Genomic DNA, 21,210 nt, shown 5'->3' on the forward strand with positions numbered 1-21,210 from the left:
CAGCTCCATCTACCAGCCAGCTTGTCGGGGAGGAGGAGGATTGATTTCTTTCTGACCAAAAAATAAGATTTTTTTTAAGACCATATATGTCAAATTTTTCTCACAGGTTCATCTTTGAAGACTACACCCCGACAAACTTTGACACCTTTCCTGCAGCCATCATGACCGTCTTTCAGGTCTGGAGATAAACCTGCCAAGTTATTGCTCTTCGGTTAAAACAAAGTTATTACAGTGACTCATAATATGAGGAGGATGTAAATTTGACTGTAACAGTTTAGCTAATGTGGAGAAAAGTGTACCTAATTTCAACAGTGATGCTCAGTGCGTTTGTTTCTCAGATCCTAACAGGAGAGGACTGGAACGAGGTGATGTACAACGGTATTCGCTCTCAAGGAGGAGTGAACTCTGGCATGTGGTCCTCCATCTACTTTATAGTGCTCACACTGTTTGGAAACTGTATCCTTCTTTACTCTTCCTTTAAGAAAGTATAAAAGGGGTCATTCCAAAATGGCAAATACAGTACTGATTTATTTAATAATTTCATAGTTACATAAATCTACTGATGTACTTGGACACATTATCAGTACTAAAAAATACTGTTATTACTTATAAAGGTACCCTTATTTGTTATCATTTAGTAAAGCTCATTTGGCTATTTGGCTCCATTTTTTGCCTTACAAATGTTGTCACTTTTATTATAAAGTTTTATTAGTCATTTTAGAGTGATACTGATACTGATTTATTTTGTTTTGTGATACAGCAACTAGGGACAGAAAAAGCATCTATTTACCATCAACTTACCAAGTGCTTATGGCTAACATGTTAGCAAATACCTGCTTATTATGCTGTTGGAGTTATTTATGCTGCTGGAAACCTGCTGAATGTCATTCAAAATTTCATCCATTATTTAGCTCAGGTTTTGTCCAACAACCCCTGAGAAAGCTTAGCTTACGACTGTAAATGTTTGATGTGTTTCACCAGCCATTTCATGCCAAACAGGTAACATAGCATATAATCTGTTTGTGTGAGCTTGTGTGGTGAGTGTGTTTGCCTACAATATGATATCTGCATAGAGGTAAAAACTAGCCTTTTGATTCTCAGTGTGATCAGCAATACTAGCAAATGTTAAAGTATATCATAACAAGGAGTAAGTGTTGTGCCAGTTGGTGTTTTTAGTGTCGTTGTGCTTTGACCATGTCCTTAACTCACCTGTGACCAGACACTCTGCTGAATGTTTTCTTGGCCATTGCTGTGGACAACCTTGCCAATGCACAAGAACTTACTAAGGTAATATAAAAAAAGATGCCGTCATTGAAAATACAAGCCTGCTCTAAAGATCTGCTGTTATTAATGCTAAATAGTTTAATAATATTTCCGCTCTGCCGTGTCCAGCTCTGCTCATTCCTCCTTCCATCGCTTTGATTCTGTTAAATTATTCCAAATCACAGATGCTACAGCTGTTCAGTCTCCTTTTTAATGCTTCTTCTCTTTTGATCAGGATGAAGAGGAAGCAGAGGCAGCGTTCAACCAGAAGCATGCTCTCCAGAAAGCAAAGGAGGTCGGACCGTTGTCCTCCTTCATGTCTTCAGAGTAAGTGCTGTATGCAACCGCTCTCCCTGCCTGAGCTCCTCCTCTTCTCTCCTCTTCTCTCCTCCCTCTGTCTCTCTCTTCCTCTCCCTCCTCCCTTCCTCCAAGGAGTGTCCATGTAGGACTAAACCACAGTGCCAACATTTAGCACAAGTTAAATCCAGCAAATAGTGAGTTATCATTTGATGCAGTAGAAAAGAGTTACTAATGAAACTACGACATGCAGAACAGTTATGGATGGAGGCTAAGGGTCATCAATATACAGAGCTTCAAGTTGTGCTGCTGTGTAAGTGCTGGCTTGTAGCACTTAAATGTCACTTAGGGCCTGTTGAGCAAATCATTATTTGGTGTTGTCCCACTAGAGACTTATTGATACATCTACACTGAAAGGTCTATTATCTAGCCTCTGCCTGCTCCCAGCACTGTAATTGAAGTCTATGTCTCCATGGTTACTGGTTCCACCATGTGGTGGGAGGTGCTTATATTGTTGTCATGGAGACAGGGTTACTTAGCGTCCAAATTAACGTGGTGTGTCCATCACAGTGATATACTTCTTTACTCAGCAAAGTGGTTGGCAGGAGAGAGTGTGAGGAAGTAAAATGAAGTCTGTTTAAGTGTTCTCTCTTGTGGAAAATTTGATTCATGAAGTAACGTGACCTTGTTTTCTCAATGCCCAGGTTTCCAGCATGGGGAATAGATTGTATTTTACTCAGGGATTGATTGCAGAGTGTGTTGTCGTAGGTGGTGGAAGTGCATGTGCATGCACAGGAGTGGAGACCACTGCATCTATATGCACGCTGTGTTTTGAGAAACAAGCAGTTTGTTGCATGGGCATGTGGAAGATTTTACAAGATAACACTTTATTAATATGAAATGATATACTTCTTTCTTTCTTTCTTTCTTTCTTTCTTTCTTTCTTTCTTTCTTTCTTCCTTTCTTTTTTCTTTCTTTCTTTCTTTCTTTCTTTCTTTCTTTCTTTCTTTCTTTCTTTCTGTCTTTCTTTCTTTCTGTCTGTCTTTCTGTCTTGAGGCTTTGCCATTTTCTGAATGAAATGAAGAACAGAACAAAAAGAAAACTAGAGATGTGCGTTAGTTTCAGTTGAGCCAACTGAGGGTCAGGCTCTTGTCAAAGCCCATAGAGAGGACTGGAATACCACAGGGTCATCTCGGCCAGCATCTGTATTCAGAGAGGACTCTCTGAACTTTGAGGGTTTCTGGTCTCATCTCTAATGTCAGCTATGAAACCCCGGCAGTACCTGCCCCTGCTGACCTTGAGGAAACTTGCATGACAGAATTTGCTCATTGAAAAAAAAAAAAAAGAGATGCAGCATGTTGGAGGCTGATGATAATTTCACCTTGGGACCGCATGCATCTGGTCAGCATGATCAAAGGGAGAAAAACAGAAATTACACACACACACACACACACACACACACACACACACACACACTGAGAATGCTTTCCACATAATTTATAACAAAGTGATACTGAAAGGACTGTGATATTTGGATAGTGTTTTCAGTGTGTGTAGTTTTTTTCTTCCATTGTGTAGTCTTTAATCCCACATCCAAATGCTCTTGACTATTCTGAATATATTGAGCCAATATTTTGAAGATCAGCACATGAATTTACTCATTTAGCTGTGCTAGCATGACATAAAAGAATGCTAATGTGTCAGTGCTCTGAGGTGGCGGTGGCGTTCAGAGCTGCATCCCAGTGTGGTGGTTTTGTTTGAAGGGTATCTAAATATGTATTCTTTTCCTGTGTCTGCTGATGGAACCCATCTCTGTGTTTTCTACCTGTACCCATACTGTGGCTCAGACTGTCCAACATCTCAATCTACTTAAAATGTCTTCTTATCAATGTTGCGTTTAGTGTTGATGTTGATTGTTATTAATGTTGTTTAATTGGTCTAATACTGCTACCATCTTGTTTGTCAATGTGCCGCTTGGCTCCCATGGAGACACACACCAAAGCATCATGAGTCCAGTATTTAAGCTCTAAATTGATCCTTTATTCATTACAAACATTTAAAGAAATGATGTGTGCAATGGAAATGTTCTGTTGCAAATAGATGTAGACATGATGTAGAAATTAAATATGAAATTAATAATTCATCAGTGTGTCTAGTCTGCTTAAAAGCAGTTTTACCCTAAAGCAATGAATAACAAATTCAGGACAGCTGGTAAATGGTATTAATCCTCTATATAGATGTTATTATGACTTTGGTTTTAAAGGCTAGTCTGTGATGTTAGAGGATCGTTTGCTGTGTGTCTCCTGGCCTGTTTTGTCTCTGCCCACAAAAGCACTAATGTCTTGTTTTCAACCAATCGCTCATTGATAACACGGACCACACAAGAGTCCACGCTCCAGTAAGTAACACTGTCTGTTCAGCTCTCTGAATCTCTCACTAATGCCTGCTTGCATTTTCTTAAATGGGTAAATGTCCCAAACTCATCCTGTATACTGTAGTATTCTGTTCATGCTCTGTCCTGTACCTCCAGACTCTCAAACATTATTTGATTCCACATTTTTTTATATCTATTCCACTGATTTCATTCTGCATCTTTTTGTTACTGAAGTCACACAGCAATTCCTGGCTTGGTTAATTTATCACTTAACATCTTCATTGATCCAGTAAATTGTCTCATGTGAAATGAAAGTGCTTTTTGTTGCTGATAAACCGCTTAAACATCAGACTATAGCACCTGCTATGTACTGTTATATTCATTTTTCAGAACAAATGTTTTCATTGCTAATTTTTTTTTTTTTCATAAAACGAAAAGGGCCTAAAAAGTAGAATTTTAAGTCCACCAGCATGCAAACCAAATGATTAACCTGGATCAATAAATTGAAAAAACAAGCTAAAATAAAATTGTCTCAACTTATATGTTAACACTAAGACATTAACCTTACTTTAAGCCTGCTGTATGTTAAATAGGGCACTCAATATATAGAAATGTCTCCCTGTACATACTGACATTTTGTGTTTTCTTTCTCTTATCAGGGGAAGCCGGAGGAGGCGGCCCTACCTGTACAGGAAAAGAGCCATCCACCGCAGCCGGCCTACCTACTCCTGCTCCCTGGAAGAGGCCCAGGGCAGCATGAGGGAGTGCCGCCCACTCCCACCACTCAACCCCTCTAACTCTTTCATGTCCAGGAGGGAGAGAAGTAAAAGGATGACCATGTCAGTGTGGGAGCAGAGGACCAGCCAGCTGCGGAAACACCGCCAGATGTCCAGCCGAGAGATCCTGTTCAGCAACCCCAGCGAGGAGAAGGATGGGCCTTCTGCTGCAGCTCAGGCCCAGCATGGGCATCCGCTGTCACTGCACCGCAAGACCATGCAGCAAACACCGTCCGGGAGTCTGAAGCGCCTGACAGACCCCCTGGCCTCACCATCCAAAAGTCAGGCTGTGAATATGCCTCTAGATGCTGCCCTCTCTGGTGACACTACCAATCCACCAATGTCAGTGCTGGTGCCAGAGTCATTGGATCCTATGAAAGTTCCCGTTCCTGATGCATCTGTAACCATGGCAATACCAGATCCTCCTGAAGCAGAGCCCGTCACCGAGGGCGGAAAACTGGGTGTTAATCAGAGTCACAACACCAACAGTGAGCGCAGGAGCCCCAGATTGAACGGTGAGCGTCAGCACAGGGCAGTGAAGAAGTTCCGACCACCAGATAATGGTGACACCCTAACGCCCGACATGGGAGGTCATAGTGGGACCAAGGGCAGGAGGTCGCCACATCACTGTGACCATCAGACCGGGGACAGAAGTCGGGGGTCATCTCCCCAGAATGGAGGCCACTCAGAGAATCGCTCAGTCAGCAGGGAGAGGAAAAGAAATCCTGGGAAAGCAGAGAAGAAGGAAGTAGAGAGTGAAAAGAGGGAAGGAGAGGTGTCCAAACCTGAGGAGAGCAGGTGAGAAACAGCTGCTAATCCAGTATGTTTTTTAGCAGATAGGTTTGTTTGGGAGTATGTTTCACATTTGGTAAACAGATCAAATCAAAGGCAAGAGAGACAGGAATGATTAGGAGAACTTAGGGGAATGAAATGCAACAAAGGTTCCCTGTCAGATTCAGTTGAGTATGTCATAATGCCAGTGCTTATCAATGACCTGGAGATGTTACTGCATGTAACAAAATACAGATATCACTTTTCTACAGTAGATAAAAGCACAGGGATGTCTTTCAAGTTGTCATTTTCAGCATTCTGCACAAATTATTCACCAATTCACCTGTGCAGTGAAGATTTATTGATCAGGAGAAGGAAATGTTTTTGGATCTTAGAAATGTTGGTCTACTCCGCACTCAAATCATCACTTTCCATTGCATCATTTTGTCTTAATGTTAAAGCTTTCCGCTTTACCTTTATGAAGCTAGTTCCTCCGTTAACAACAAATAAACTCCTCAGTTAGCTAAGAAAGAAACAACCCTCATCTCTCTAAACACTAGTTTCAAAGAATGAGCCCCAAATTTCTCAAATGAGCTTAAATGGTCACACATTACCGCAGATGTTTCTCCCCATCACTATCAGCATCACCCCACTAGTGACTGCTGCACTGATCACAGGTACGTCACTGTCCTCCTGTCTGTCCAGTTAAGTCTCTCTGTCTGTGTCTACAGACAAGGTAACTGTAATGAGGGAGGGGACACTGGCCCACCAGACAAACATACTGGTGACCAGTGTCCTCAGAAGCAGGAGGAGCCTACACAGCAATCAGAGCCGTCTCCACCTGTTGTCTCAGAGAGCAACAAAGAAGACAAGGAGACACAACAGGACCAGGATAAATCTCAGCTCAGCCCCAGTGTGATCATTGAGGTGCCCAACGAGCAGTCGTCTCTGGAGCTCTCCACAATCACAGGTAGCCAGCAGCCATTCCAACTGTTGGTTTGATTGACTTGATCGTTTGCAAAGAATATAATGTGATCAGATGCCGATATGGTGACTTTTTTCATAACTGGGAATTTTCTCATGACGTTTGACATTACTAACTTGACTCTAACCTCACAAGACCAGCCTGTAATTTTCACTTCAGTCACTGCAATTTGGAAAGGGTCTTCTTTGTGACCCCTTTTTACAGCTGATTGGATGAACACACCACCCACTGATCTGTTAGTGGTTTTTGCCTTTCAGAAGCACAATGACTGTACTGGAAATCTAATTTTCATAAACTCTCAAGCAAATTAGGTTTCTGAATAAATTTGAGACAAGAAATAGATCATGTAGTTGCAGAGTCATGCTTGATTTCACATCTATTACACATAGTTAAACATTTTTGCCCTGAGAGCTCAGGCATTTTGGGAAGCAGTGAGTCATGTCATGGGCTCAATCCATTCTTAGTGGATACTCTCCAGATTAAAATCCCCCCCTGAAAACTGAAAACTGAATTTTGGCCTTGAGATTCCCACCTTTCTCATTTGTATCTACTCCACCTTCTTCTCATCCCACTCTACTTTTCTTCTTCCTTCACTTGCCTTTTCCTCATCTTCTTCTCCTGTACTTCTTGCCTTTTCCCCATTTTCTTCTCCTGTACTTCCCTAGTCAACAGTAAAGACCCTGAAACCTGTAAATCAGAGAAGGAGGAGGCAGAGGAGACACAGCCTGTCAACACTGTGACTCCAGTCAGTATGTTCATCTTCAAACCTGACAACCCGTAAGTTGCTATCACACATTGCTCACAGGAAGCTGTTGCTGTGCTTTTTTGCCTCTTCCCCTGTTTCAGTAGACACTAGAGTCTTTATGGTGGAGTGGTGCATTATTTTTTCATAATGTTGGTGCAATGAGGTAATGATGGTTCTCCAAGTAGTACATGTGCTCTGAATAAATTTCCACTATTGGAACATATTCAAAATGTTCAGAGAGTTCGAGAGTTAGACGAGAAGATCAAAACCACTCTCATGGAGTCTTCGCTGGTTGCCTGGCAACCTCATAGTGATGACATGACCCCAGGAAGTCAATGCACCTGGCCAAGAAATAGTCTGGCAGCGAACCCCTTGAAAACTACAATATTTTGTTTTTACACTTTGGTTTTGTATGACTTAAACAAACGGGATATAACGTGTTCATTAGTGAGCATCGGTGTTTCCAGTCTTTGACCTAAGCTAAGCAAACTGGCTGATAAACATCTTATCTAACTCTCAGCAAGAGAGGGAATAAGCATATTTCCCAAAATGTTGAACTATTTCTTTCAAGTCATATCATTATCACACAGTCCTACTGCACCCTTACCCAGTGAAATAGTTCAAGGTTCTGCCACTATCTCAGTTGGAAAAGAAATATATGATGCATTTAATGAACATTTTATTTCATCAGGTAATTTATTTGAAAATGCTGGATTTGCTCCCTCTGCCTCTGATCATAGTGTGCATTACTGGACAAAAATTTGGGCACTCAGACCTTTTCATTGAAGCCCTTTACGAAGCATTAAGTATTTAATGCTCTTTGTTCTATTAATCCACAAAAGTCCACTGGGGCTGATTAGTTAGAGCCAAGGCCTTTATTATTAGCGGCTCCATTTTAGTTGATTGCTTAACTTATATTTTTAATCTGACTGTGGTAACAGGATGCATCCCTGATATTTGGAAGACAGCCTACGTCCTACCTTTACATAAAGGGGGTCAGTCCAATGAGCTACATAATTATCAACCAATTTCTTAACTATTGTGTCTAGCTTAAGTGTTAGAGAAACTGATAAATGATCAGATGAGAACATTCTTAGATCAACACTCCATTTTAAAGAGCCAAGCATAGTACTATGGTGGCAGCATCGAAAGTCTTGAATGATGTTGCTAGTGCATTAGATAACAGGCAGGATTGTGTTGCTCTTTTTAAGATTTATCTATGGCTTTCGATACTGTCAAGCATCAAATTGTTTTGAAACACCTGGAATCTATTGGATTTGATGAAAAGTCATGTAATTGGTTTGAAAATTATCTCAGTGGTAGAACTCAAACTGTTGTGGCTGATGGCTATTAGTCCAACTTTAGGAATCTTAACAAAGGCGTGCCACAGGGCCCCATTTTAGGCCCAATTTTATTCACTATTTTTCAGAAATGAATAAGGTGAAAAAGTGACAAATAGCACGATTCATCCATATGCAGATGATGCCATTATCTATACAATAGCACCCTTTGCCACCCAGGCTGTTCAAAACTTGCATGTTGATTTCTGTGCTATACAACAAACCTTGATTGATCTTAAATTACTTTTAAACTCTGATAAAACTGAATGTATGCTGCTTTCTAGAAAACCAACTAACAGTATCATGGAAGTAAATATTACTACACTTAATGGGACACCGATTGAAAGAGTATCCTTTTAAAGATACCTTGGTTTCTGGATAGATTACAAGCTGTACTTCAAAAAACATATTGATGAAAGTCTTCAAAAGCAAAACTGGCACTGCATCTTATTTATATACAAAGCTCTCTTTGTCAAATGTCCTGGGTACCTAACATGTCTTATTCATTTTAGTTCAATTTCACACTGCACTTGGTCCCAAGACTATTTGGTCTAAATTAGAATACTAAATTAGACAAGCTAATCCCTTTTAATCAATTTAAATCTCTTTTAGCTGACACAGGGCAGTGTGAATGCATGTGTTTTAATTGAGCTTTAATACTTATATTTTATACTGCTTTTTGCTTATCTGTTCATATTTGCTTTTTATATTTGTTGACTATTCTTTCTTATATTTTATATTTGTACTGTAATCAGGGCGCTCTTGAAAAAGAGAGCTTGCTCTCAATGGCCTACCCCATATAAATAAAGGTTTAAAAAAAGTCTATTCAATTCAGATGTATTTCACTACATGCATTATGTTTAACCCCAAGGTTCCTCTATTTTTGCCTGATAATGCTATTGAATTTCAGTCTTACTGTGTTACTGTTACCCCCTCTGGGCATCATTTTCACTCTGCCTCGTGCTCTCTCTCAGGGTGCGTCGAGTGTGTCACTATGTGGTGAACCTCAGGTACTTTGAAATGTCCATCCTCTTGGTCATAGCTGCTAGTAGTATAGCACTCGCTGCAGAGGACCCTGTGGCCACCTCCTCTGACTGGAATAAGGTTTGTGTGTTCACATTATGTATTTCTGTCTGATACAGGGGCGTCTGTAACATAAATGACTTGATAAAATCCAGAATACCTTTGCTGTTTCAATGATTGAATCACTATGTAACTCCTGAGGTACAATTTCAATTACTATTTATCGGTGCCTTGGGTCTCATAGCTCCCTTCATCTACACTAAGCAGCTAAAGTACCATTAAGGAAAAATGAAAACACTCTTAAAAAAAAAATTTCCTTAAATTGTTTTGCAAAAGGCCGCTAATGTGACTTGATGGGGGGCAATTAAATTGCTGATGAGTGAAGCAAATGACGTCTGGAACACACTGAGCCTGGTTGTTTATGGGAGGAATGAGGCTAATTAGCTGTGTTGCATAACCGTCATTTGAGGGGACTGTTTTGTACTAAACCACAAGCTGGGAGTCTGTGAAGTAAAAAAGCGTGAAATGTCATGAAATAATGCAACAAGTAGAAAGAATTGGCTTTCTTGTGAAGAGCACATTTTCTTTTTTATCGACTTCTCATCTGAGTTTTTGATCTCTCCCTTTGACTGTCCTTCTGTCTCTCACTCTCATTTCACAGGTTCTACGGTATTTTGATTATGTGTTCACTGGAGTCTTCACATTTGAAATGATTATAAAGGTGAGTTACTGTGTAAAGATGGTAAAATAATGATCACGGTTTGGGGACTGATTGCATGCAAAATTCACTGTCAGACTCAGGATACAGACTTGACTTGTGAGGTCTGAACAAGAGCTTAAATAAGTTTGAAGAGAAGTGGGGGAGTTAAGTATGTCAGCAGGTAGAGGAGGACAGGGGATATGGAGGCAGCTTGGAGGTTGGCTGAAAAGGATCCACAGGTGAGAGCCAGAAGAGGAAACTGGAATAGTTAATGTGGCACAAAGTCTTGACAAACTGACAGGAGACCATCCAGAGACTCAGCCTTAAACACATCAGTCCAGTTGGGAGCAGTCAGGGGTAATGAGGGCAATGCAGAGCAGATGGAGCAATGGAGGCAATGACTGAGTCAGGAACAGTGACAGAGGACTCAGTCCTGACAAAAACATGTACCGTTTCAACTAAGGAGTTCCCTACTATGGAGCCACAGGAACTAAACTGGGAACTGAAAGTCAATTTTTCGCATTCTTGATTGCTTTTCTACCACATCTGAAGAACCATGAAGATTTAGAATTAATCCGATAACTGATGAAAAACAAATTGCGTTGTTTGACACACAATTCTCACACACAACGAAACAAGTAGTTCCCAACTGTTTTGGCTTGTGACCCCTTAAAAAGAAGCAATGATTACTTCAACCCCTCATCTACTGGCTGTGACCAGTTCTACTAAAGAGGGATTTCCTTTCTTGTTTTATTTGAATAATTTTAGAGTCCCAATGAAGTAAAATTAGCAAGTAATTTAAAGATAATAAAGCAAAGATTAAAGAAATATCTGAAAAAATAAGTATAACTGTTAAGCAGAAATGTTTTTTCCTACTTTCCTTTCCTGTTCATAATTCCTTGACCCCTCAGATTTATCCTACAACACATTTTGAGAGTCCCCAGGTTGGCAACTACAGCTCTATGTCTATAAGGCCCATTGCTCTTTCATTTCAATCTGTTCAGGAGCTGAATTCTCTTTCCATCTGAAACTGAAATACCTAAAAAAGATATGATGTCAAAGTTGACTCCTATCCCACAGAATTTTATTCACCGCATGGTCTTATGTTGTCCTCAGATGATTGACCAGGGTCTGATCCTCCATGATGGCTCCTACTTCAGAGACTTGTGGAACATCCTCGACTTCATTGTCGTGGTGGGAGCACTGGTGGCCTTTGCCCTCACGTCAGTCACATGCTTTATTTTATGCTCTAATCATATGTCTAAACATCAAAATGTCTATACAGCAACTGTAAGTTGGCTTTTTTTGCTAAAAATGGGTGTTTCACTACATGTGCTTGGATGCTATGTAATCATCTCTTCCTCTTTTGTTTATAACATTATAACTGTTGATATATATGTCCTTCTCTCCTGTTTTTCTCCGTCTATGGATGGTGGCCCTGTGGGAATGACGAGCAGCAATGTGATGGGGTAGTTTACTAGAACTAATATCATATACTTTTTAATACCTTTAGACAAAATAAATAGAATATAAGTAGTAGACTATGTAGGAATAAACATAATGTAAATATGGATGAATAAGGTGACATAACAGTATGTAAGCAGTTTAGCATATCATATAGGAGTGTCTAAAAATGTGATATTTACCAAGTTGCTATGGTGTGATACTCACACTCTCTGTCTTTCTGTACAGAAATAACAAAGGACGGGACATTAAAACCATCAAATCTCTGAGAGTGTTGCGTGTCCTCAGACCCTTGAAGACCATCAAGAGACTTCCTAAACTCAAGGTCAGAGATGCTCAGTTTTTGTTTTACTTGGTTGTGTTTCTGTATGGGCATTAAGCATAATCTTCTATTAATATTTAATATTATGGCCTAGTTAATTAAAAAGATGTATACCTGACCAATCCCAAAAAAACGTCGAAAAGATCAGAGACAATGACAAGAGTTATCTAATATTATATATCTATTTATAGGTAAAAGTTGAAATGATAGATTGGACATGATTATCATTAAAGTGGACATCTATCCTGGTTTTATTTCAAGCTACATGACTGACGTAAATGTCAGGTGCTTGGAGGGAAAGATCCCAGGTCTGGATTTAGATATTTGATGGTCAACTACGGTGTGAAAAAATCACTCTTTCAATTACTGTCTTCCTTTTCCAATCATAAATGTAGCCTTTGTACAGCCTGCAATTGAGTTTGTGTATACGCCTGCATATACACACAAACAGGCGTGTATATTAATGTGCATTTGTACTAAAAAAATGTGGGCTGTCACATATCCCTGCTTGTCCACCAACACACATAGAAGCATAATGAATATCATATTAAAGATACATCCTCTCTCTCTTACGGCGCACTGTAAGTTAAAGACATGAGAGCAGAGAGCAAACGAGTAGACAGATGAGGTGATGGACCGTGAGGTGACAAACTGTGAGCATCAGGGCATGAAGACAAGACATGTTGTCAGGACTGGGATTCCCAAATCGCATACGTAGTCTGTCTGAGGGGAGAAAACAAGGTGAAGGTGAAGGAGAAGGAGAGGAGAGGAGAGGAGAGGAGAGGAGAGGAGAGGAGAGGAGAGGAGAGACCAAATCCCCAAAACTGAAATAGTCATACAGATGTAAACACAGAAGGATAACACCTGAAAATATTGAGGGCACAAAATATGGTCCACAATGAATGAAAAATAATATAAATTGGAAACTGGGGCAGAGAGGAGGTAAATGGAGGAAAGAAGAATGAAAGAGAGTACAGAAAAACAGTCAAGGAAAAAGGAGAGGGGAGGAGGATGGGGGAGATCTAGATGTGAAGGTGGGGAAATAGGCAGCCTGATGACTGTCTGAGTGTCCTAACAGGTCGCCATCATGGGGCTGAGACTAATACCAGGCACTCATAACTATATCTAACAGATACACACACAAAAATCATGAACATTACTGAAAGGGTCATTCATGGTTTCACATGTTTATGCTGATTAAATTCAAACAGTATATTCTTAATATTACTGCTGAATATTTTCCAAAACTTTCAACAATGTCTTTAGATTAATTTGTTATCGTTCAAGCAGCAGTGATTTCATTTCATGCCAATTAAATTGATCATTGGTGTGTTCAAGTGCAAGAAGCTCTAACTTTAGAGACATTAGATTTATAGGTTCAAAGATTTTCATTCATGAACTACAGTAAAGTATGGTGTCAGAAAAATGTGACAAACTGTGAATAGGATAATACGATTTTTGTATTTTCTTTCAATAAATTGGTTGAACTAGGTCTCAAGCATTCAAACAAACCTACAGGAGTTTAAATAACAGTCTCTACTCTGTGATTGTGGAATATTTTACATGACTAAATGAAAACAAGGCAAACAAAATCCACTAAACTTCAGAAAGTTAATCACAAGTGTAACTAAATGTAGCATCAACAGTAGTGTCCCCGCAGCCAGCTGGCTCTCAGGAACCCGTTTTAATGTGAAAGGCTGTCTGTCATGGCTGTCATCAGCCCATATCAGCACTGATAAGCCCCGCCTATGGTCCTGCCCCCAGAGCTGTGATTGGACAGTTGATTGTTTATCATTTTGGCATGAACAGGAAAAAGCTGCCCTCCACCTCCTCATTAAAACTATTGACAGTGCTTTGCATTTAGTATTGGCAGGTGTGTGCTGCTCTCTGCTGGACACACAACACTGAAATGCAAAACTCATCCTCACTTTGTTTTCTGTGTTGTGATATTGGAAAAATCAAGCGAAATAATTGTCATTTAGCATATGTTTTCAGTTATGCCATAGTAAATCTTCTATACATGATACCATAACTGTGACTGAATTAATTAATACATAAATATGAGTAAATCTTAATGGTTACAAGAGAATATATGCAAATGAAAATAGTTGTCTTGTCTGAACCTCTGCACAGATCCCATTCCCTGATCTCACTACATGTTTTTTTCATCTCATCCGTCCCTCTCTCGCTCTCTTCCAGGCGGTGTTCGACTGCGTGGTGACGTCTCTGAAAAACGTCTTCAACATCTTGATTGTCTACAAGCTTTTTATGTTCATCTTTGCCGTCATTGCTGTGCAGCTCTTCAAGGGGAAGTTTTTCTACTGTACCGACAGTTCGAAGGACACAGAGAAGGACTGCCAGTAAAACTTGTTTACTTCTTTCCGTTGGTCTTTTTAAGTCTTTCCTTTATTCTCTGTGTCAGTATTTTATCTTTCCTTATATATTTTGTTTCTTTGTTTTGTTATTTTCTTGATTTCTTATCTACTTATTCTGTTCTTCTCATCTTTCCACTTTCCTACCATCTAGTTTTCCTTCATTATTTGTTTGTTTGTTTTCTTCCATGCTTCCATTCATTTCTTTCCTCTTCTTTCCCTCCCTCTTTCTTCATTGTTTCATTGTTTGTTTCAAGTGCATTTGTTCTGTGGCTCCATGTCCTTCTAAAGCTCTGCAATTAATTTAACAAACCTGAAATGATACAAACTTTTCTTACTATAAATTCTGCACTTTTTGTCCTCTGATGTACTACTTGTTGTCTTTCTCTCTCCTCTCCTCCAGAGGTTATTACATTGACTATGGGAAAGACAAGAAAGAGGTGAAGAGAAGAGACTGGAAGAGGCACGAGTTCCACTACGACAACATCATCTGGGCCCTGCTGACTCTCTTCACTGTTTCCACCGGAGAGGGATGGCCTCAGTGAGTCTGACCGGAAGGATGAGGAATGAGGATGAGGATGAGCTTTCCCGCATATCGTTTTCCATTCTTAGAGGGCTCATTAGTTTTTATGAGCATTATAACCTTTTAACATCTGGCTTGTTCTTTGATAATGGTCAAATCTGACCTTTGATGAAGGAAATATAGTAGATGTGATTAATTTAACAAAGATTTTGCCATTCATTATAGCACAATAAGGTTATACTAATATGTCACTGACAGTGCTTGTGGGGTTGTACCGCTCCAACCCTCGTTAATTGACTGCTGCTTTGGAAATTAATTAGAATCATATCCTCTTCCAAATAGCAAATTGGCATTTGATCCCCACCCTAATGGACAAATACTTCCAAATAGTTTCTGCAATAACTAATAGCTGCTGTAGAACAGCAAATCATTTTTTTGCCACTTTTGAAATGTTACAATGGAAAGGGGGCAATTTTCCTGTTACTGTTGTATGTGTTGGGGACTGATGTTAAGCAGTTTGATATATTTTAAGTGGGTGTTACAGTAAAATTATAACTGTTCTTGTGCTGTTTCTATCCTGCTGAGTGGTGGAAGTTTTTCTTTCTTGTTCTTTGTGCATTTATCTTTTAGCATTAGCGTTAGCATTATTACTAGCATTGTGTCTCTGCCCTCCCAGGGTCCTGCAGCACTCAGTAGATGTGACGGAGGAAGACAGGGGCCCGAGCCACGGCAACAGGATGGAGATGTCTATCTTCTACGTCATCTACTTTGTCGTCTTTCCTTTCTTCTTCGTCAACATCTTTGTGGCTCTCATCATCATCACCTTCCAGGAACAGGGGGATAAGATGATGGAGGAGTGTAGCCTGGAGAAGAATGAGGTTAGGAAAGATCAATATGGGCACAACCAATAAACACTTTTTTTTAATGTGTGGCTCTCAGATGCAGTAAAACAAACTTTTAAACAGCAGACAAAATGAGACGTGCAGGCTTTAAACACAGGTGCAATCTATCAACTTAGGTGTAATTTAACACATTCATTAGTGTGATTCTGGCTGGTTCTTGTTCTTGTTTCTTCTCCTGACAGAAGACAGAAACTCTTAAACTCTTTTTTATTTGTCAGTCTAATAAGCTTTTCCAATTTCAAAGAATTATTGTGTTGTACTATTGTGTTGTATTTTCCTTACACTGAGTTGGTAATACCGACTTTTTCTCCCCTCCTGTCCTTCTCTCTGTCTCTTTCCTATATGCAAAGTACAGTATAGATTTGAAGTCTAGTCTGTGAAGCCCATATAGAGGAAATTAACTTTGAAAATAACTCCAATTCACTGACATTCCTTTAGCAAACATCTGTTTCTCCTTCAAGAGTTAAAATCAAACTGAAATGCCTGCTTTGTAGTTCATTGTGTCATGCCTCCTCTTTTCTTCTCTGTCTTTGTCTCTCCTGTCTTTATTTTAGAGAGCATGCATAGACTTTGCCATCAGTGCCAAGCCCCTAACCCGTTACATGCCCCAAAACCGGCACACGTTCCAGTACCGTCTGTGGCATTTTGTGGTGTCGCCATCTTTTGAGTACACCGTTCTGGCCATGATCGCTCTCAACACCATTGTACTGATGATGAAGGTAAGGAAAATGAAGAGAGGACAACAAGAAAATAAAAGAGGAAAACATTAAAATTCTGTAATATGGCCAGAACATTAGATGAGCAATAATTTAGATTCTACCATTACGTACTGCGATCTCTCTCTTCTCCCTCTGTCCTCACTCCTAAAAATGAGGTGTAATTTTCCACACGTCCTTGTTTGTTGATGGGAAAAAACACACTTTGTATTGCTTCTCAGTAGCATATTATGTCATGAACTTGCAACTGTTAACACTTTGGTTTTAAAATAAGCCAAGATGTGTAGACACAGTTTTTTTCCTTCAGTACCACCTCAACACACTGTGATGTTTGCATTTGGATCTGCTGATCTCTCCTTTGGTTGCTGATATTTTTGTTTTTTTTCACACCTGTCTCACCACTATTTATTTCCTGAAATGGTCTTTTCCTGGGCTGTGCTGGTCGTTCAGACAGAAAGACAGACATACAGACGCAGGGTGACTCAGCCTGTATTAAATATTGATCTATAATGTCCAGAGGCTGCTATTTAGCATGACCTCATTAACTGTGGCTGCCGCCCCTAGAGGAATGACTCCTTTTATAGTGCGACAGATGAGAGGTGCAGAGACTAAGGTACTATTTATGGGTCTGGAGGAATCTTCCATCAACCTGTAGGTCTGCGGAGTGCAGGTCTGAAGATCAGACTGATATCAGACTGGTATCATGAGGTTGAACTGCAGTGAATTGGTTAGGGAATATTCCACTTTTTTATCTGATTCGTAGCACAGTACGTTAACCCCTGCCACCTTTGTGTTTTCAGTATTACTCTGCCCCGCCGGCGTATGAAGCCGTACTGAAGCACCTGAACACAGCCTTCACTGTTCTCTTCTCTGTCGAGTGTGTCCTCAAGATCATGGCCTTCGGATTTCTGGTGAGAGGAAAAGAACAACTCGCAGCCTGAATGTGAATTCAGGATCCTCTCATGCACTTGTATCTTTAGAGACGACTCAAACCATCTTTTGTCTTTCTACAGAACTACTTTCGAGACACATGGAACATTTTTGACTTCATCACTGTCTTGGGCAGCATCACTGAGATTGTGGTAGACTTGCAGGTAAAATGAAAAACGTCATGAACAGACTCTGACACGGAAAGAGAGAGAAAGTACAATTTCTCTGTTTCCCTCAATTTTAAGCATTTATGTGAACATTAATATTGAAGTCCTGTGTATGCCAAGCTGACATCATTCAACACCAATAATAAACCCCTCCCGTGTTTCCCTCTGCCAGTCTGTTGAGAAGTTCAACATGAGTTTCTTGAAGCTGTTCCGAGCAGCTCGTCTGATCAAGCTGCTGAGACAAGGCTACACCATCCGGATCCTTCTGTGGACCTTCGTCCAGTCCTTCAAGGCTTTGCCCTACGTTTGCCTGCTCATCGCCATGCTCTTCTTTATCTACGCCATCATTGGCATGCAGGTCAGAAGCAGCAGAGGCAGACGATGCTTGCCTCTGTCTGGAGAGAGTTTCTGACATGCAACAATTACCATTTTCACCCAACGCTCCACAGCACATTGAGAATATTTGTCTCACAGGGAAATAAAATGCTTAATGGTGACAGTCTTTATGTTGTGTCCTACCCATTTTTCATGTGTTTATGTGTTTATATCTGTGTGCTATCCATCTGAGACACCATGTCGCTGTTTTTGACACTTGTGACCTATGAATCAGGTGTTTGGGAACATTAAGCTGAATGAGGAGACTCACATTAACCAGCACAACAACTTCAAGACCTTCTCTGGTGCTCTGATGCTGCTCTTCAGGTAGGAAACCTTGGGATCTGTAGTCCTGTTCTTCATGTAGCGTGGGACTTTAAGACATGATCCTGGGAGCTAGTCTGTGATCTGATCTGAAACTCAACACTGCTTTTAATCCAGTGGTTTAGCTTCAGTACTCCAGAGTAGTTACTGTCTCTGCATCTCAGTTAAATTGAGATTTAGCAGTTATCAAAACTACACTTGATTTGCTGCACTTGGTTTACTAAATGACAAATTTCTTTAATGTAGTCTGAATGATGTTGCTAGGTTACAGTAGTGAGGCTTTGCTTGCAAAGTACCCAAGGGGATACTCAGTGTCAAGGGGTGATAGATGCTGCAGTGTACCACTTACTTCTACTTGAGAGTTTTACATACAGTGATGAAAAGCAGAGGCGGTCAAATTATGAAATGACTTATCTAGGCCAAAGTGTTAAGTGTTGATATTGTGTTTATTTTTCCCAGCTGAAGTGTAAATTTGTTCTCACATGCCATAAAGAAGCTTTAGCTCTGGCTGCCTGCCCCTGGAAACTATGAAATTACACATGACAAACATGCAGGCCAAATTAAAATTAAAAGCAATAATTCAAATGTTTATTAACATTTAAAGGCATTAAAAGATCAGCACTATTGCATACAGAACGTACTGTAAATGTGTGCATTAGACTACACATCTTAAGTTCAGAGCATCTAAAAGCTGCCTCTGAAGCAGTCGCGACGAGTCTTGATGCTTTGATTGCAGCCTCCAGATGGCAGATGTAACTGTGAATAAACTGTGAGCTAGACAGCACAAGTCTTAACCAACTCCTCTTCCTCCTCCTCCTCCCGGGGTTGTATAATTTGTGTGTGTGTCCAGGAGTGCCACAGGGGAGTCATGGCAGGAGATCATGTTGTCGTGTCTGGGGGGACAGCAGTGTGAGACAGACCCCTCGCTTCCTCCAGCAGTACTGCCGACTGACCATGGGGGGGGCTGTGGCTCTGACTTTGCCTATTTCTACTTTGTCTCCTTCATCTTCTTCAGTTCCTTCCTGGTAAGACAAGGAAGCAGATTTTCATTTCCTATGATGGTGACGGAATGTTCTGCGAAGACACTTCAGGCCTTCATAGAACATTCCATCCTAGGAAACAAAAACTTGCAACAAGGAAGCTGGGATCTGATCTGAATAATAAAGTTGCAACAAGGATACCTTAATTTTCTTGTAACCTTATTAAGTGTTTAAACCTTGTGTAAGAATGTGTGTCAAGAGGCTAAACTGGACTTTCTAGATTCCATATTTTGTTGCGGTTTTGATCACTATGTTGATGTTTTTTCCCTCTTCAAGTACCTTCCACCCTAATACAGATGAACATCAAAGCATCTCCTTCCTCTGCCTGTCTTTGGTCCAGATGCTGAACCTGTTTGTGGCTGTGATCATGGATAACTTTGAGTATCTGACTCGGGACTCGTCCATCCTGGGTCCCCACCACCTGGATGAGTTTGTCCGAATCTGGGGGGAGTATGATCGTGCTGCCTGGTCAGTTTCTCTCAGTTTTAAAAAGTGTAACTATTCAGATACAAATGTCCACTTTCTATTGACAATAAATGATAATGAAATCTATATTTGATAAAACTTACATTAATAGTAAGGTACTTCAACACATAACTAAGGACATGGAAAATACTGAAATAAAGATAATAATAATAAAGAAATAATGATTTGGTCTCACTGACACGATTGAAAGAGCATATAGATTCTATATGCTCTTTCTTGGCATTATGCAAGTAGTGATAAATATGATCTGTTATGAATATAATATCGGTAAAATGCTGTATTATTGTAGGTACCTAGTTTTCCACAAAGTTTTGTAAGGAAAAAAATAAATGACCACTAGTGCAGTTTAAATAGGACCATAAAACAATTCAGGACTGGTCTGAAAGATGTTTAAGACACTTCAGTTGATCATCTCTCTGTCTCTTGATTCACACTAATTGGTGGAACAAACACACTGAGATTGGACATAAAAACAGTTTTGTGGTGTCTGTACAGCATTGTGAACTGCATCTGATGTAGCTGCAACAGGGATAAATGTCAGTAGTTACTGATAAGCATGTGGAACAAGAGAGTACCAACAGTTTCACCAGCATGTAGAAAAATATTGTTTAAATACTGATCGTCATGAGTTTTCTGACAATGTGGAATTTTATATAAAAATGTTTTAATGCTGTTAAGATGTCCTAAAAAGACACAGCCTCCATTTAGGCCTCACTCACCCTTATTGTGGACTACAAGGCTGTAATAACACACAACTAAAGACATGTATGTTCTTTCCAGTGGTAGGATCCATTATAAGGAGATGTACAAAGTTGTACGCTCCATCTCACCTCCCCTGGGCTTTGGGAAGAACTGCCCCCACAGGGTGGCATGCAAGGTTTGGTTCTCCCATGTCAACAACCCCCCCCCCCCCCCCCCCTTCCCTGCCTCTTTTGTGTGGGATCCCTCTTGACTTCCTCCTATCCGTTCCCTCCTTTTCTCCCTTTCACCAACTGTCACCACCCTGCTTGACCTTTAGGGGCGTGTTACTCAGGTCTGCCTGAGTCAAAGAATGACGACACTCCAGTCTCAGGGTACTAAGGCACAGGGCATCCCTCATCCATAAATTTAATCAGAGCACCTCTTAAAAATGCATACTTTTGATGCAATTGTGGTGCAATCTGGAGGGAGCCTGTCTTTTCTACCTTTTGGATCTGGTTTAAAGATGTACTTTCTCACACACACACAACGTAAGTATTTAACTTGCACCAGATCCAGTGAGGCTGTCATTCCTTTGCTTGTCCTGTCTGAGATTTTTTCCTTCCCCAGATTTCTA

General features: G+C 40.3%; 1 protein-coding gene across 1 annotated transcript in view; it reads left to right on the top strand.

The window, feature by feature from the left end:
- Positions 1 to 21,210, top strand: part of LOC137187806 (voltage-dependent R-type calcium channel subunit alpha-1E) — a 103,498-nt gene that overhangs the window by 74,151 nt on the left and 8,137 nt on the right. The window contains exons 17-38 of the mRNA XM_067596990.1: positions 107 to 176; positions 339 to 456; positions 1,220 to 1,287; positions 1,499 to 1,590; positions 4,747 to 5,508; positions 6,213 to 6,451; positions 7,132 to 7,243; positions 9,526 to 9,655; positions 10,236 to 10,295; positions 11,391 to 11,497; positions 11,732 to 11,743; positions 11,967 to 12,063; positions 14,260 to 14,420; positions 14,836 to 14,973; positions 15,632 to 15,833; positions 16,412 to 16,576; positions 17,374 to 17,484; positions 17,587 to 17,667; positions 17,843 to 18,028; positions 18,281 to 18,372; positions 19,220 to 19,394; positions 19,750 to 19,877. Of these exons, the coding sequence (XP_067453091.1) occupies positions 107 to 176; positions 339 to 456; positions 1,220 to 1,287; positions 1,499 to 1,590; positions 4,747 to 5,508; positions 6,213 to 6,451; positions 7,132 to 7,243; positions 9,526 to 9,655; positions 10,236 to 10,295; positions 11,391 to 11,497; positions 11,732 to 11,743; positions 11,967 to 12,063; positions 14,260 to 14,420; positions 14,836 to 14,973; positions 15,632 to 15,833; positions 16,412 to 16,576; positions 17,374 to 17,484; positions 17,587 to 17,667; positions 17,843 to 18,028; positions 18,281 to 18,372; positions 19,220 to 19,394; positions 19,750 to 19,877 (3,306 nt within the window). The remainder of the gene's footprint in view (positions 1 to 106; positions 177 to 338; positions 457 to 1,219; positions 1,288 to 1,498; positions 1,591 to 4,746; positions 5,509 to 6,212; positions 6,452 to 7,131; positions 7,244 to 9,525; positions 9,656 to 10,235; positions 10,296 to 11,390; positions 11,498 to 11,731; positions 11,744 to 11,966; positions 12,064 to 14,259; positions 14,421 to 14,835; positions 14,974 to 15,631; positions 15,834 to 16,411; positions 16,577 to 17,373; positions 17,485 to 17,586; positions 17,668 to 17,842; positions 18,029 to 18,280; positions 18,373 to 19,219; positions 19,395 to 19,749; positions 19,878 to 21,210) is intronic.

This window comes from Thunnus thynnus, chromosome 8 (assembly GCF_963924715.1).
Source record: "Thunnus thynnus chromosome 8, fThuThy2.1, whole genome shotgun sequence".
Lineage (NCBI taxonomy): Eukaryota > Metazoa > Chordata > Actinopteri > Scombriformes > Scombridae > Thunnus > Thunnus thynnus.